General features: G+C 36.0%; 1 protein-coding gene and 1 pseudogene across 2 annotated transcripts; both read left to right on the forward strand.

The window, feature by feature from the left end:
• Positions 1-1871: 1871 nt before the first annotated feature.
• Positions 1872-12838, forward strand: LOC125863662 (abscisic-aldehyde oxidase-like). Of its 2 annotated transcripts, none has more exons than XM_049543707.1 (10): positions 1872-2522; positions 3761-5425; positions 6516-6775; positions 6894-7103; positions 7565-7741; positions 7880-8842; positions 10935-11030; positions 11471-11569; positions 11737-11926; positions 12332-12838. In XM_049543707.1, exons 1-10 carry the CDS (start codon positions 2372-2374, stop codon positions 12580-12582), a joined length of 4062 nt encoding a protein of 1353 aa, XP_049399664.1. In that variant the 5' UTR covers positions 1872-2371; the 3' UTR covers positions 12583-12838. The 2 variants fall into 2 exon arrangements, with proteins under 2 accessions (XP_049399664.1, XP_049399661.1); XM_049543704.1 differs by having other exon boundaries at positions 1875-2522; positions 7523-7741.
• A 1473-nt stretch (positions 12839-14311) lies between these two features.
• The window catches only part of LOC125863671 (abscisic-aldehyde oxidase-like), a 15414-nt pseudogene continuing 12122 nt past the window's right edge, over positions 14312-17603 (forward strand).

Here is a 17603-nt window from a genome sequence, read left to right on the forward strand (position 1 = left end):
TAATAACTTTTAAATGTTAAGATAGTGAGATTTAAAGTGCATTTAATATATTTAAGGACCCGTTTGGTAGGAGGTATTAATCAAAATTGTTCATGGATTAAAATTTAGTCCAACAAAAACATTGTTTGATTACTTTATTTAACCTAATCCATGGATTAGTTATACCTCATACATGATCCGTTTGGTAGGAGGTATTAATCAAAATAGTCCATGGATTAAAATTTAGTCCAACAAAAATATTTTGGTTACTATATTTAACCTAATCCATGGATCAGTTATACCTCATACAAGATCTTATTTTATTCCTAGAAAAGGGAGGGATAACTAATCTAAGGTTTAACAATCCTTGGATAAGACCCCTAAATGACTAAACTATCCTCAAATATTTTTTCCTTTTTTTTTTTTTGTAATTTAATGTTCTTTTTTTATTTATTTATATGAGAATATTTATAAATATTCTTTTAAATTCTCCAAATCCGTTCAATGTAATTTGATGATTTCACAAACTAATTTTTTTTCTCCGTGTTTGATTTGTTATATTGGGTTGATTTTTTCGTTTTTTTAAAAATGTAGTTCGTCGATTAACCACTTGAACTGTTTTTTTTTAAAAATAAGCTTCGTGTATTTGAACAATATAAGTAGCTTTAAATCTATATTATGTTTAAGGTATATTTGACCAACAAAAAATTAGATATATACCGTGCTATCACTAATGTCTATAGTGACATATCACACCTCAAAAATAATAATAATTTTTTAAATATTTTATAAGTATTTAACTTGACTAGTTAAATGAAATATAAAATCTCATAATAACTCAAGGGTATAATAGGAAAAAAACTTTTTCTAGAGTTTTAAACCAAACATAAGATTAGGTGGGAAACAATGAACCAAACACTTGATAAAAATTAATCCCTGCATCATGCATCTTTGTACCAAACGACTCCACAATGTCTTATTTTATCCCTAGAAAAGGGAGGGGTAACTAATCCAAGGTTTAACAATCCTTGGATAAGACCCCTAAATGACTAAACTATCCCCAAATCTATTTTACTATTTTTTTTTGTAAGTTAATGCTCTTTTCTATTTATATGAGAATATTTATAAATATTCTTTTAAATTCTCCAAATTCGTTCCATGTAATTTGATGATTTCATAAATTAATATTTTTTTTCTCCATATTTGATTTGTTATATTGGGTTGATTTTTTTAGTTTGTTTTTTTAAATGTAGTTCGTCGATTGACCACTTGAACTTTTTTTTTTAAAAAATAAGCTTTGTGTATTTTAACAATTTAAATAGTCTTAAATCTATGATAAGTTTAATGTATATTTTGACCAACAAAAAATTAAAAATATACCGTGCTATCAAAGATCTCTATAGTGATATATCACGCCTCAAAATTAATAATAATTCTATATATATATATATATATATTAGTATTTAACTTGACAAGTTAAATAAAATATAAATTCTCATAATAACTCAAGGGTATAATAGAAAATAAACTTTTTCTAGAGTTTTAAGCCAAACATAAGATTAAATGAAAAATAATGAACCAAACACTTGATAAAAACTAATATCTGCATTAGTAATCCCTGCATTACTAATCCATACAGTTGCCTAAGATTTGCGCCGCATTGGACTCCGTTTGGAGAAAATGCTTCCTAGTAAATATTTTTCAATTAAGGCAGAAGTAGTCCCTTCTACTACATCACATTGTCATCAATATATATTCTTAAATAAAGTCAAAAAAAAAAAAAAACGTACAAAAATTATTGGCCGTTCCTTTCAAATCCTCTTCCGATTTTTTTTTTTTTAAATCTTCTGAAAGTGTAATAGACTCCATGAAATCTCAAGTCTTTAAAATTTAATCAAATCAATGCAAGAACATGTTGGATTAAAATTCAAGATTTGTGCTAACTTTAACCTTGTCAAAGATTATACTGGGTATGATGTTGTTGTTGTCGACCATATTATGCATTTGGACACCCGATTCGATTCAAAATCATTGCCTTTTCTTTCAGCTGAGAAATTAGAAAAAATGTATAAAAAACTATATTTTGATAAAGGGTTTGTGCCAATTAACTGCTAAGTATTTGGACACCCAATTCAAGTTCAAGATTCTTGCTTTATCTGTCACTGTTGAAAGAGATATGATTTTTACGAAGCTTTTTGTCAAAGATGGATTTTGGCCCTAACTTAGCCCAAAAACTATGATTGTCCAATTCCATATAAGGTAACCAAATTTCCTATCACTTTTCCAATATGGGAATTCTTTTAACACTTTCAGTTGGGATATTTTTCAGCTCAGAAAGTAGAAAAAGATAAGATTTTGATAAAGGGTCTGTATCAAAAAGGCTATTATATTAATGGAGGAAAGACAGAAAAAAGGGGGTTCATTGGTTTTTGCAGTTAATGGAGAGAGGTTTGAGTTGCCATGTATTGATCCTTCTACAACTTTGCTTCAGTTCTTGCGCTCTCAGACTTGTTTCAAGAGTCCTAAACTTGGTTGTGGTGAAGGTAATTCTCCTTTTCTTACACCACTCTGTTACATGTATACTGTTTTTTTTTAATAATCGTACTATCCGGGCCCGTTTAAACGCACCTCGACTTTCATTGCTACCGGGATACCTTTCATCTGATACAACTTTATCCATCAATAATTGGACAAAAGAAATTGCCTAGTATTTTTGCCTCTGATGAATTAAAACATGAGACCTCATGATTTTCAGCCAACCTATAGTGTAACTATATGTTTATTTTGGTGCAAATACACAAGAAATGTCTGTAGATTTAGTTAAAGTGGTGTTCTTATGGCAAATCTTCCTTTTGCTTTGTTTCTGTGCTTTTTTACTGTACTTTCCTTATTCACTCAGTGGCGGAGCCAAGAATTTCACGAAGAGGGTCCAAAAATTAAATAACAAAAGCTCTTTTTAAAAAGGGAAAAAAATTGTTTCAAGTGAGATTTAAACACGCGAGCACTAACTCATTAAAGATGTCTAAACACACATTCAAGACGTTCTTAAACCACTAGGCTAAAACAACCTATTATGTCAAGGATGTCCAAAATATGTTATTTAATCACTTCATGTGTCATTTTACTTGTATATGCGGTATTTTTTTCCGACGAAGGGTGTCCAATTGGACACCCTGGCATACATGTGCCTACGCCACTGTATTCACTAGTCTTCCTGCAGAAAGTTTATGCTAACTTATTAGGAATTACTTTGAGGTTTTTGGCTCCTGTCCATAATTAAAATACTACTCCTAAGTGTTTTGTGACCGCCGAAGAGCGTGGTGGGACAGTTAAGGTTCTTTCATCTTTAACTAAAAGTCTCGGGTTAGAGTCTTGAGAATGGGGTCCTCTTTAGTACAGAGCGGTATAATGGATTAGTCAGGCCATTGGAGTTTAGATGCTTGAAGGTTTACATGCAATGGAATCTTCCATTTACCTGAATCGGTTTCTCTTAAATTGTGGCTGCAAGCATTTTTTCTTTTCGTATAAAGTAAATGTAGTTTTTAGTTTCCTAATGAACTACTTTATGTAATTCATTTTCTTTTTTCTTCTGGTTAATTGGGAGTTAAAGCAATCAGTTTTCAAGACTCGAACCTAAGACCTAATGATCATTTTCCTTGTTTCCTGACTTTAGACTATATGGTATCATCTCTTTACCTTCCATCTTAATCTGATTATGTATTTGTATAACAAATTCTCAATTTAGGTTCAGAAAGAAGCTAACTTATTTGTATGGTTATAGGTGGTTGTGGGGCTTGTGTTGTTCTGGTATCGAAGTATGATCCGAAGCTTAAAAAGGTTGAAGATTTTAGCGTGAGTTCATGCCTTACACTTCTTTGCAGTTTAAATGGTTTTTCAATTACTACAAGTGAAGGCCTTGGGAACACCAGAGATGGTTTCCACTCTATTCATGAAAGATTTGCCGGTTTCCATGCTTCTCAATGCGGCTTTTGCACTCCCGGCATGTGTATGTCATTTTTCTCCGCTCTTGTCAACGCCGATAAAGGAAACAAGCCAAATCCTCCACCGGGATTCTCTAAGCTTACTTCGTCCGAAGCTGAAAAGGCAATAGAAGGAAACCTTTGTCGGTGCACTGGATACCGGCCCATTGCTGATGCCTGCAAGACTTTTGCTGCTGATATTGATATAGAGGATTTGGGATTCAATGCTTTTTGGAAAAACGGAGATTCCAAGGAAATGAAAGTAAGTAAATTACCTCCCTATGATCCAACTAAAAACTTCAATACATATCCCGAGTTCTTGAAAAGTGAATCCACCACGAATTTAGACTCTTCAAGGTACCTTTGGTATACTCCTGTTTCCATTGAGGATCTACAGAGCTTGTTGAACTCCAACGTGACAGAAAAGGGTGCAATCTTTAAACTAGTCGTTGGTAATACTGGAACAGGTTATTATAAAGAAACTCAGCGATATGATCACTATATTGATCTCAGGTACGTTCCCGAACTCTCGATCATCAAAAGAGATCAGGCAGGCATCGACATTGGATCAACTGTGACAATCTATAAACTCATTTCATTCTTGAAAGAGGAAAGTAAAATCAATTTTGGTTCATGTGGGAAGTTAGTGTCCGATAAACTGGCTTACCACATGGAGAAGATTGCTTCACCATTTGTTAGAAATTCTGCTAGTGTGGGAGGAAATTTGGTTATGGCACAGAAGAATGGTTTTCCTTCAGATATAGCTACATTATTTCTTGGGCTTTGTGCTACTGTTAGCTTGATGACTCGTCATGGACTTGTAAAGCTCACATGGGAGGAGTTATTGTCGAAACCACCACTGGACTCGAGAATTGTGCTTCTAAGTGTTTCGATCCCATTTAAAAAAGATCGAAATTCTAAATTTTTGTTTGAAACTTATCGAGCTGCTCCACGACCTCATGGAAATGCATTGGCATATGTTAATGCTGCTTTCCAGGCTGATGTTTCTCTCTGCCAGAACGGCTTCCTGATAAACTATATCCGGTTGGCATTTGGTGCTTATGGCACAAAACACGCAACAAGGGCTAAAATGATAGAGGGATATCTAACCGGGAAAATGTTAAACATACATGTTTTATATGGAGCTCTTAAATTAGTCAAACTAGCAGTTGTACCGGAAGATGGCACTTTACACCCTGAGTACAGATCAAGCTTGGCTGTCAGTTATGTCTTTGAGTTCCTTTATCCCTTCACTGATGGTTATTCTGCCCTTTCTGGTAGTTTATTCAATGGAATTAATGATATCTCAGTCGAAAAAGTTTTCAAAAGTAGTAAAGATGGTTGTACTAGTCAGGGGAGAAAACAAACACTACTATCTTCTGCTAAGCAGGTTGTGGAATCAAGTACCGAGTACTATCCAGTAGGTGAACCGATGAAGAAGGTTGGAGCTGCCATGCAAGCTGCTGGTTTGTTTTACCTTTAAATATTTTGTTTCATGTTGTGATTCTTTCCATTTTTTCCAGCTTTGATACTAATTGTCAAGATTTTGCTGAATGCCTCTCTAAGTGAGAGTCTTTACTTTATATTGAGAAGTATACACATTACACATCCCTAAAGATCTGTTATCCTTATTCCTAAAGATCAGCTATTCAATCCCTCTAAATCTGCCATTCAAATCCCTCTAAATTTGCTATGCTATCCCTCCAAATCTGATATTCTATCACAATATTTATTCTCTATGATTACTACAACAAATCTCTATCATTACACTTATTTACAACACTATATACAATAATTCACTATTAATTCATCATGCTAACACTAATGACCTTTCTAGAAATGAGGGTTATGGACAAGGTATAATCATTAATTTTTTTAGTTAATTCTGTTTTAAAAGGACAACCCAGTGCATAAGGCATCCCGTGTTCACACAGAGTGTTAGGAAGGGCCACGCCCCAAGATGTGTGATGTAGGCAGGTTAACCTAATTAGGCTAATTCCACGATTCAAACCAGTGACCTATATCACCATTGCTCTAAGGAAAATTGCTTGAGATTCTCGTACTTAGGAGAAACCTCGTTTGGAGTGCTTGTGAATAGTAGAAATGTGGAAACTTGTCCCTTCCCAAGTCTTTTGTTTCTTAAGGTATGCTCTGGACATTCCATGTTTATACTTGCGCTTTATATCGCTATGTTGCTCGAACTGTTCAAAGTATCGTTGGATGTGTGTCAGATCCTCCGAAATCTACGCATTTTTTGAGGATTCGATGTGGGTACGGCAACATTTTTGGAGGGTCCAAGCAACATAATTATTCTTTGTTAAATTGGTAACAGATATCTAAAGTGAAAATACACAACTAAAGAACAACAAGTACAGAAGGGAAAAGCATTCTTGAGCTTTTGATTGAAGTTTCTTTTTCTCTGAAAATGGTTCAGTATTTTCTAGAACAGTTGTTTTGGTCATTTCTTCACCTTTGTTTGCCCTTGTTGTCATGTATTCCTCCCCCCATGATTTTATTTTCGAACACTAGTGCGCTGGTTTATATACTATTTTCCAGGTGAAGCTGTTTATGTAGATGACATTCCTTCACCGCCAAACTGCCTGTATGGATCATTTATATACAGTACGAAAGCATTAGCAGGTGTAAAGGGAATCCAGCTCGAGTCGAATCAATTAACAGATGGAGTCACCGCCATTATTACTTTTAAAGATATCCCAATCGGAGGGGCAAATGTAGGAGCTATTAGATTTTCTGATCCTGAGCCCTTATTTGCAGATGATCTCGTCCGATACGCTGGCGACAGAATCGCAATTGTGGTGGGCACTTAAAGTTTCCTTCTGCTGGAATTGTGTTCTATGAAACATTATTTTTTCACACTTTAATCCAGAGGAACTATTTGCTTATGTTGTTTGATATGGTGGTCGAATTACACAGGTTGCTGACAGTCAGAGGTCTGCTGACGTGGCTGCAAGAACGGCCCTCGTTGAATACGACACTGCAAATATAGATTCGCCCATTTTAACCGTTGAGGAAGCTGTTGAGAAATCTAGCTTTATCCAAATCCCACCATTTCTATATCCAAAACAGGTTGGTGATTTCTCGAAAGGAATGACTGAAGCTGATCACAAGATTCTCTCAGCTGAGGTACTTTCTGTTTCTCTACTGTTCACATTTGTTTCAATGGTTTCCTGTGTTGGAGATATCTCTTTCTAACAGTTTAGGCTTTTAGATGAGATGATCACACAACTTCAACATGATATCAGAGGCAGATGCCCTAGGTTCTAATCTCACCACCACCACACCCATTATTAAAAAGAATTTCCACGTGCTAGACTCATGAAAAAATGCCCTAGGTTCTAATCTCACCACCACCGCACCCATTATTAAAAAGAATTTCCACGTGCTAGGTTCATGAAAAAAATCAAGCGTGCACGTGATTGAGATGGTCACACACTTCAACATCCTGGATTTATCCCTGGATGGTGATCTAGAATGTCTAACTGTAGATGTATGCTAAAGGTTTAAGTTTATTACTTATTGGATTTTTTAACAATCATTTCCAGGTAAGACTTGGTTCTGAGTACTATTTTTATATGGAGACACAGACTGCCCTTGCAATTCCAGACGAAGACAACTGCATGGTTGTTTATACTTCAAGTCAGTGCCCTGAGAGCGCACATCGTGTGATTACCACTTGTCTTGGTGTTCCTAAACACAATATCCGTGTAATTACAAGAAGGGTCGGAGGTGGTTTTGGGGGCAAGGGAGTCAGAGCAATGCCTGTGAGTATATAGAATAAATAATAATAAGGAATTTACAATCTACATATTTGTGCTTGGGGGCATTTTATTACTTTTATCTTCTGTAGTGTGTTTGTAAGATTTTCTGACTCTGATGTCAAAGTTTATGTATGGGTTTAGGTCTCCACAGCCTGTGCACTTGCAGCATACAAGTTAAGGCGACCTGTCAGGATATATGTCAACCGGAACACTGACATGATAATGACAGGAGGAAGACACCCAATGAAAGTAACATATAGTGTAGGATTCAAGTCGAGCGGAAAGATCACAGCATTACATCTTGATCTATTGATAAATGCTGGGATCTCGGAAGATGTAAGCCCCCTCCTACCATTAAATGTGATGAAAGCACTAAAGAAATATGATTGGGGTGCACTTTCTTTTGATGTTAAACTATGCAAGACAAATCTTACCAGCAAATCGACTATGCGGGGCCCTGGGGAGGTGCAAGGATCTTACATTGCTGAAGCTATAATAGAACATGTATCGAGTTCACTGTCGATGGAGGTGGACTCGGTCAGAAATAAAAATGTCCATACATTTGAAAGCCTCAATTTTTTCTATGATAACATTGCATCAGTAGGAGAATATACACTGCCTAGTATCATGGATAAGTTGGCTGTGTCCTCAAGCTTTTTCGAACGAAGAGAGATGATAAAACAGTTTAACCACAAAAATACATGGAAAAAAAGGGGTATTTCTCGAGTGCCAATCGTGCATGAAGCTATGCAACGACCGACCCCCGGAAAAATCAGTATTCTGCAAGATGGATCAATTGTTGTAGAGGTTGGAGGGATTGAAATTGGCCAAGGGCTATGGACAAAGGTGAAACAGATGACGGCCTATGCTCTTGGTTTAATTGAAAGTAGTTGGGCCGAAGACCTTGTGGAGAAAGTAAGAGTCATACAAGCAGACACCTTAAGCATAGTGCAAGGTGGGTTGACGGCAGGGAGCACTACATCGGAATCAAGCTGTGAAGCTGTTAAACTTTGCTGTAATGTCTTGGTTGAAAGACTGACTCCTCTGAAGAAACAGTTGCAGGAACAAAATGTCTCTGTTGATTGGCCAACACTGATTCGACAGGTTTGTTTTCCCACTATATTACTTCCTCCTCTGTTTTTTTCTGAAATTTCAACTCCGCAAGTCACACTGTCACAGTCAGTCACTTCCGCTTTTCTGGTATGGTTTTTGCAGTCATAGTTAATTCGTATTCTTGAGATATCCTGGAAGAAACTACGCACCAACAGTTATTTCTAGGAACCTGGTTCCTAGTCGTATTAGAACATAAAGTAAATAACACTTAATTTATCGTGGATAACTTCCTTGCTCAAGGGAATAAAAAACCACGACCTACAACACATAGCATACAAGCATACAATAACATTTAGCACATAAGCATGCAACTCTACTAAATCGGTTAACATGGTACTACACCCGAAATATGGCCAATCGATCCTAACATGAGGTATCTAATCAAAGTAAAGTACGAAATTGGTACCCACCCCTAATTCACTCCAATTGACATGCTTTTACACAATTAAGCTCAATCTAATAGAAAGGAAGCCGTAGCCTACCTTAAGGCCGACCGCGCGCGCTCCAAATCACTTTGCCGGAGCTTTTCCTTCCCGAACGACATTTGAATGCTGTCACTCTATCAAATATAGGATCACAACGTTAGTACGGTCGTTTAGACACCAAAATCACAACAAACAAAGACGGTCAATTTTGGAGTCAAAACGGGAATCGTGGGTCTCGCACTGAACTGTCCGGATTTGACTCCGTCAAGAGACCCAAAACAGTACCCCAAACTTGTGTTCCAAAATGGAATACAATTCGAGGCTCAAAATGCAGCAAAACCCAAATGCAAGAAAACCACACTTTAATCAACTTAAAAGAAAACATGCAGCAGTCTAAACTTGGAATTTACAAGAATCGAATGGTGCCCAACACTCCTTGAACACTCCACGACGTAGCAACGATAATTCCCAACACGTGGGACTTCAAATCACCCAAAAAGGAGCTAAAATGAGTGAGATAACACCAATTCAAGAAAGCCAAAAGTAAGAACTCGAAAAAGGCTACAGCAGTCTGGTAAATCACGAATTTTACCTCGAACGACGTCCACCCGACAACTTCCGAACACTCTATAGCGAAGCCACCAAAAATATGAAGCTCCCGCACTTCGAATCACCTAATTCGGTTGAGAGATGAGGGAGTTAGGAGGTTTTAAAGTTTTGGAAAGGCTGCTGATTTTCTGCATTAAATATCAAATTTTCAGCATATTTTTCAAAAACTTAAAAACTCCGACGGGGTGCTCCGAATTAGTTCGGAACCCCGTGCACGCAAACGAGATATGCAACCATACCAAATTCAATATTCCGGACTCAATGGCATAGTCAAAATTTTCATACGAGGTCATCTTAACAAAAAGTGGGATCCACACCCAACGGCCAGTTTAAGTCAAAAACCACAAAAGGGCATGGAATAATCTCAGAAACCTTGGGACACAAAAGAAGGGTCAATCTAGATCAAACTCAACATTCCGGAGCTAACCGCGCTGACGGAATTCTCAGCCGAGCGTGTTTACTCAGAATGTTGACTAAAGTCAAACTTAGGCTTAAATTAAAGTTAAAACGCCTAATTGCACCGACTCACATTGAAAACCTCAGGAGTCATACCGATTATGCTACTAGCCTAAAATGATCCTTCCGGAGCTGATGGAATCGTCAGAATTGGATTCTGATGTGATCTTCTTGAAATTTTGATCGAAAATGATCGTTCAAGGTTCATAAGCTCCAAAAACACTAAAACTCGCACAATAACCAAACGAACGACTAGGTGACCGAACTGTCAGTCCCAGCAAGTCATAAATGACTTGGGGTCGCTACATGAATGCTCTAGACGACACACAAAAAGGCAAACCACAAAAATGACCAGGAGGGTCATTACAGAATGTCCGAGCAACATAGCTAGTTGAAGTTGGTTCCACCAGTCACGGTAAGTTTCTTAGTGTTGAGTTCAATTTGAAGACCATAACAGAGTTCTTCACTTAAAGGGAATTAATTGCACATATGTAGCTTTGGAACCATATTGAACTAAATCCATTAGCCACTCTTGCTCGTGTTTAATTATCTGAGTTTGCAGTGCTCTCCCACTCACCCCCTTCTTTTTGCAGGCACAAATGCAATCAGTAAACTTAGCAGCACATTCTTATTATGTACCAGAATCTAGTTCCAAGAATTATTTGAACTTCGGCGCTGCTGTCAGTGAGGTAAGCTTATTGTTTCTGTCGCTTTTTCTGGTTCTTTATTCATCTCTTAGTAATGTTCCCTGCTTCAGTCTGCTATTTTGAAGTGTACTCCCCATTTAGTAGATAGAGAAGATCACCAAGATTTCACAAGCCACTGACAAATGAATTCCAGTTCCAAGAGCTGAGATCGAATTGATATATTAGTACTGATTCAATCTGAGCTCTCTTATTGAGAATGTCATCCTTGAAGAGGACTTGCACCTCCATTCCCATTAGCAATATATTTTGAGTTTCGTGTGTCTACCATTTCACCGCAAAGACATCTTGAAAGTGAATGTATTTAATGATTTTCAATTTTCAATATATATGAGTGCACAACACTTGGCCAGAAACTTTGATTATGGACAATTTGCAGCCAATATCTTCATATGACTTAGTAAACAATAAAGCTCTTTTTGCAGGTGGAGATTGATATTCTGACTGGAGAGACTACCATTTTGCAATCGGATATTATTTACGACTGCGGGCAGAGCTTGAATCCAGCCATTGATTTGGGACAGGTTTCTTCCCTCATCATGGATTTTAGATTATGTAATTAGAATTCATTATATTATTGAGAGGTGTATCATGCATTCGAGTTGTTATTTGAACTTCAGAGCAATTTAATTCTTGATCACAAAATTGTTCTAAATTGTGGGAATTGTTTTTTCTTTTTGATTCGTTATAGATTGAAGGGGCTTTCGTTCAAGGAATTGGATTTTTCATGCATGAAGAGTATCTTACAAACGAAGAGGGGTTAATGGTCTCAAACAGCACTTGGACATACAAGATCCCGACGATTGACACCATACCTCAGAATTTCAATGTTCATGTGGTAAACAGTGGACATCATAAAAAACGTGTTCTCTCGTCCAAAGGTATAATTTCATTTCCTTTCCCGTCCCTTTGGTCAAACAAGTTCTTTGCTTGTTCATTTATGACTGCAGATGTCATGAAAGGTTCTTATACTCATTCTTCACTCGGTTGTGTGGAAAATAACGAAACCTATTTGAGGTGATTCTTAAAAACTAGCCAAAGAAATAGAAGACTGTAAGTTTGTCCAATAATATAGATTATTCAATGTCTCTTTGGATCAACATGGTATATGTATGATCATTCATAGACAGTGGTGGATAAAGAGTATAATCTATGAGTTTCACATGAACCCAGTAACTTTTGTCTAGACTAACTTGAGGTTGTTGTAGGAATGCGTAAACTTCAAATCCTAGATCCGTCTTTGTATGTACAAACCGTTGAATCTTAATATGAATACTTTCTTGCAGCATCTGGTGAGCCACCGTTGCTGCTGGCAGTTAGTGTCCATTGTGCAACACGAGCAGCCGTTAAAGCAGCACGTGAACAGCTCAAACTATGGGGCAAGCTTGACGGGTCTGATTCAGAATTTTATCTTGACGTCCCTGCCATATTACCCGTTGTGAAGACACAGTGTGGCCTGGATTATGTGGAGAAATACTTGGAAACTTTGCTGGCTCAGAAATCTTACCAAAGTTGTATCAACATAGATCTCAAATGATACTGAACTTAAAAGAGTTGATTTTTGTGGAGTCCAATTCATGTGCCAATTTTACTTGGCTGATTTTCTATTCCTTGGAGTCTAAGGATGCTAAGATGTGGAGGAGAATTGAAATACTCCTATAGCATAGTTGAAGCCCAAGTCATTTTTTGCCTATACAAAAAGAGGCAATTAATTCTTCATTGTTAATCATCCCAAAATTATTAGTAAATTCTTGTAAAGTAGAGAGTTGAGAGAGCAACTCTCTTAGGTGTGATTGGAATACCTCCCCTTTCTTTGTTTATAATAAGCGGAATGACGTAGGAAACCTTTATACTTGACTCAGATTGTCACTTGTTTAATCTTAATGACCAATTTCTTAAATATGGAAGTAACACAAGTCAACATATCTTTAGTTTAAAAATAATATTTTTTGTGTTACAATTTATATGATTCACTTTATTTTAGTCAATTTAAACAAGAATGATACTTTTTTTTTTTATAATTACTAATAATTTCAACAAGTAAATATTTTTATGTGTAAAATAAATTTTAAAAGTTATACATATAATATCGGATTGATTTTTTTAGTTACAACCAAACCAACCAAGTATAGTCGATTTTTTTTTTCAATATTAAATCACTAATTTTTTTTTCCAATTTGACTCAATTTAGGATTTGATTCAATTTTCAATTCTATTTTGTTTTACCTCTAAATGAAAGTAGTATTCCCCCATCTAATTTTATTTGTTTGACATTTTGATCCATCTACCTAATTAAAGAAACAATAGCAAATTCAAAAGTTCTTTATTTATCAATAGCATACAAAAATGTTGAAACGTATAAAATTTACTTTCTCAAATAAAAGCCTTACGTGGCAGCCTCTTAATGCTGCCACGTCCTCAATATATATTCTTTTTGAAAAAAAGTCAAAATAAGTAGTTTGCCCGTCCCCTTCAAATCTTCTTACATGGAATTTTCTGAAAAGATTAGATTCTATGAAACCTCAATAGTCTTTATATGATTTTAATGAATCATTAATACTCCATCAGTGCCAATTTATATTACGTATTTTTGTCTGTCCTAGAAAATGATATATTATTATATTTAGTAGTAATAGTTTAACAAAATAATTTATAATCACACAAATATCTATGACTTATTTTATACAAGTATTAGTGTTATTACACATTTTAATATTAAAAATTAAAATATTAAGCATAATAATTAGTAGGCAGGAAGAGCGAAAGATTCTTTGTATCTTTTGTAATCACAAAGTCACCTTCTCTTCATTATCTTCTACTAATTACCTAATAATCCTCAAATGACTATCCATATTTTTTTTTATTTTTCTACAGTAATATACTACTATTATTTGTTCCGGTATATACACCAACAAGTTTTAGAATTTTTATTTTATTTCAAATTTCATATCAAATCAGATCATGTCACATAAATTAGGACGAAGTGAGAATATTACTTTATTGACCATATTGTGCATGTAGCATGTTTAAAAGCAAGCATTTTTAGACACCCAAATCAATTCAAAATTCTTGCTTTTCTTTCAGCAATGATATTTCTCAGCTGACAAATTAGAAAAAGGCATGACTTTGGTGAAAGGTCTCTGTCAATTTAACTGTTTGAGTGTTTCAGTTAGCCAAGAGTTATGATTTAAAGAAGCATTATTGTCTTAAAAATGTAAGTATTTGGACACCCAATTCAATTCAAGATCCTTTGCTTCTTCTTTCAGTCCTTATATTTTTCAGCTAAAGACAAGATTTTGTTCCATTGATTTGATGGAGGAAAAACAGAAAAAAGGGAGTTCATTGGTTTTTGCAGTTAATGGAGAGAGGTTTGAGTTGCCATGTATTGATCCTTCTACAACTTTGCTTCATTTCTTGCGCTCTCAGACTTGTTTTAAGAGTCCTAAACTTGGTTGTGGTGAAGGTAATTCTCCCTTTCTTTTACCACTTTGTTACTTGTATAAGTACTGCTACTTTCGTTTCGATTTATACGATGTAGTTTGATTTGACACGGAATTTAAGAAAAAAAAAGACTTTTTGAACTTGTGCTCTAAATGTGTCATTATTCTATTTGGGATTGACTAAAATACAAAGTGAGTCATATATATTGGGACAAAGGTAGTATATGTGTTATTTAATAACTCTAGTGTCCGGGGAGGATATACCTCAAAATTAATTTCATTGGTACTAGCTACCGCTTATCAGGTATCATGTAACTTTGTCCATTAAGAATTTGAGACGTTATGACACTTTATGATATTTTTCAGCCGACTTAGAGTATACTATATGGTTTGTTGGCTCATATGAATCCACCACGAGTTAAGGGGCCAGGTCCATGACTAATCAACATCTAAGAACAAAGAGTAACAACCTACATAGCAGAATGTAAGTAACACAAGATTTTTATGCGGAAACCTTGTTGCTCAAGAAAGAAAAAAATTACGACCTATCACAAGGATTTCACTAACCACTTTACTAAACACAAGCTATGTTTCAGATTACAAACTCTTGCAACCTAGGAATTAAACAATTCCTTCCCTCTTATAACAACTCTATTACAAGACTCTAGTGTAACAATTCTATTACACTCTCACTACACCAACTAACTCTAAGTGATGTTCTAGCCAACAACTCCAATCTAAAAATAAGAGGAAACGATACCTACACAAGCTTCACTACGAAGAGTAGGTTTACTATGTTTAGCACACGAACCAAAGCCTAACAACAAAGAATAAACTAACAACTTCGGTTAATAAGAGCAGGTCCCTTGTAGTTGAGATCTCCACTTTGTGAAAGTTGAGTCAGCTTATGTTGGTGTAATATACCACAAATATAATAAAGTACCGTTGAAAATAAAATGACAAAATTGAATAAATAAATTTTTAGGTTGAGGCGCGGATATTTCGCCCTCTTCAAGGAGATTCAAGCCCACTGCGGCATAATCTACATCAATCCAATAGTATCACTCTTGACTTGTCCCCTCCAGGATACAACAGTCCAACAACGTCGTACAACTCAAACAACTCTGGATTAGTTGAAAAGTCCAAAGCTCCACAAAAAAACACCTTCCTTCAACATATAAATATTCTCTTTTATATATAGTGAATATAGTTGAAGACATAGAATATTATTCTTTGTCTCAACTCTCTCTTTCACTACTACACACTAAAATATTACTCCCTCCGTTTCACAAAGAATGACCTCCTTTCCTTTTTAGTCAGTTTCAAAAAGAATGACCTCTTTTCTTTTTTGGTAACATTTTACTTTTTGCTTTCCACGTGACATGTTTAAGACCACAAGATTAAGGACAATTTTGTACATTTGACATAACTTTAATTTAGGACCACAGATTCAAAAGTCTTCTTTATTTACTTAAATTCCGTGCCAAGTCAAACCAGGTCATTCTTTGTGAAACGGAGGGAGTATTTCACACTTCTCATATTTTTTTACTAACACTATCTCATATTTCTTGGGATACTTCACAAAGGAAGAAAACACCACTATTTATAGGTGAAGAAGTCTTCCCTATAATCAATGGGTAGAATGAGGGGTACTAATGTGAGCAGATGAATGTGAAAGATGTTACATAAGATACAAAAATTAAGGGAAAAGGGTCAAAAATACCCCTCAACTTTGGTTTATTGTTTGACTATGCCCTCGCCATTAAAATGAAGTTATTTTTACCCCTCCCGTTACTAATTTCACCAAATTTACCCCTCAATTGGATGGAAAACCCAAATCAATTAAAATTACCCAATTTCAGTTAAATAACTCATTTTTTTCTCTTTTTAATTCGAACCCGACCCATTTATACCAAATTAAAACCCCAAATCAAGCTCCGGCAATCCCCATTCATTTTCTCTGTTTTCCGGCGAAACACCACCAAAAGAACCTCCAAACGACCACCTGAAACCACCACTCAAAACCCCCCAAAACCAGAAACGACATCAAGCAAAAAACATTAACAACAAACCCATTTTCCTCTACTTTCCAGTGACGACAACAAGATCTTTCTTCTCCATTTCCGGCCACTTCCTGGAACAACATTAAGCAAACCACCCACCGTCGGAATCATTCAAACAGCCCTGAAACCGACCTGAAACAGCTCTCAAACACCACCATGTCCACGCCAAAATCCCGTGGTAAAACCACACTTCAGCCCACCAGAACCCAGACCTCCATCACCCAAGCTAAAACAACCAGCAAATGACCACTAGTTCTCCGACCTCCAAACAACCAACCAACAAAACCCCGACCAAAACCCCATCGAAAAACAACTGAAGCATCGCTAACAGATCAAACCAACAACACAATCAGGCGAGAATCAAGGCTGAGGTAGAGCATACTCAGTCACTTCCCTCCCCTACTGCTGATTACACTCTTTTCCCCTTTTCCCCCCACAAACTAATTCACATCAAAAGCTTTCACTATGCTTCTTTTTCTCCCCCTCATAGTACAAGTACATCTATTGTTTACTTAACTCTGACAATCTGCTAATTTTTTAAAAAAAAATCTATTTATATATATTGGAACGAAAAGAGTACATACAGAGTGAAAGATAGACACCTTTTTTTTGAATAACTCAATGGTCATTCAACTTGTAGGAATTAATTAGCTAATGCGATGTATCATTTGTAAACATTCATTGTAACACCCTAGAGAATTTTCGAACTAAGACTCGAGCCGTCCTTCATGTGGAGTGAGATTTTACCGAGGAATAAAATTTCTTGAGTGTTAATTTAAGATCCCTAGATGTAGCACATTGAGTTCCAAGAAGAGTTGAATTGGAAATAGTCATTTTGGAAAGAATCTGGAAAATTTGGCTATGGAAAAAAAGTGAGTTTTTGGTCAACTTTGAGCAGTTGTAACTCCTAGCTCAGAATGATATAGGCGAATTTCCAGTTATTTCTGGAAAGCCCTTGGAATGATCTTTTCAACGCCGCCGAGTTTGCTTGATTCCGAGTTCGTATGAGTGAGTTATGCCCTTTGGAAGTTGGGCTGTCGGCACAGTCGCACAGT

This window comes from Solanum stenotomum, chromosome 1, assembly GCF_019186545.1.
Source record: "Solanum stenotomum isolate F172 chromosome 1, ASM1918654v1, whole genome shotgun sequence".
Lineage (NCBI taxonomy): Eukaryota > Viridiplantae > Streptophyta > Magnoliopsida > Solanales > Solanaceae > Solanum > Solanum stenotomum.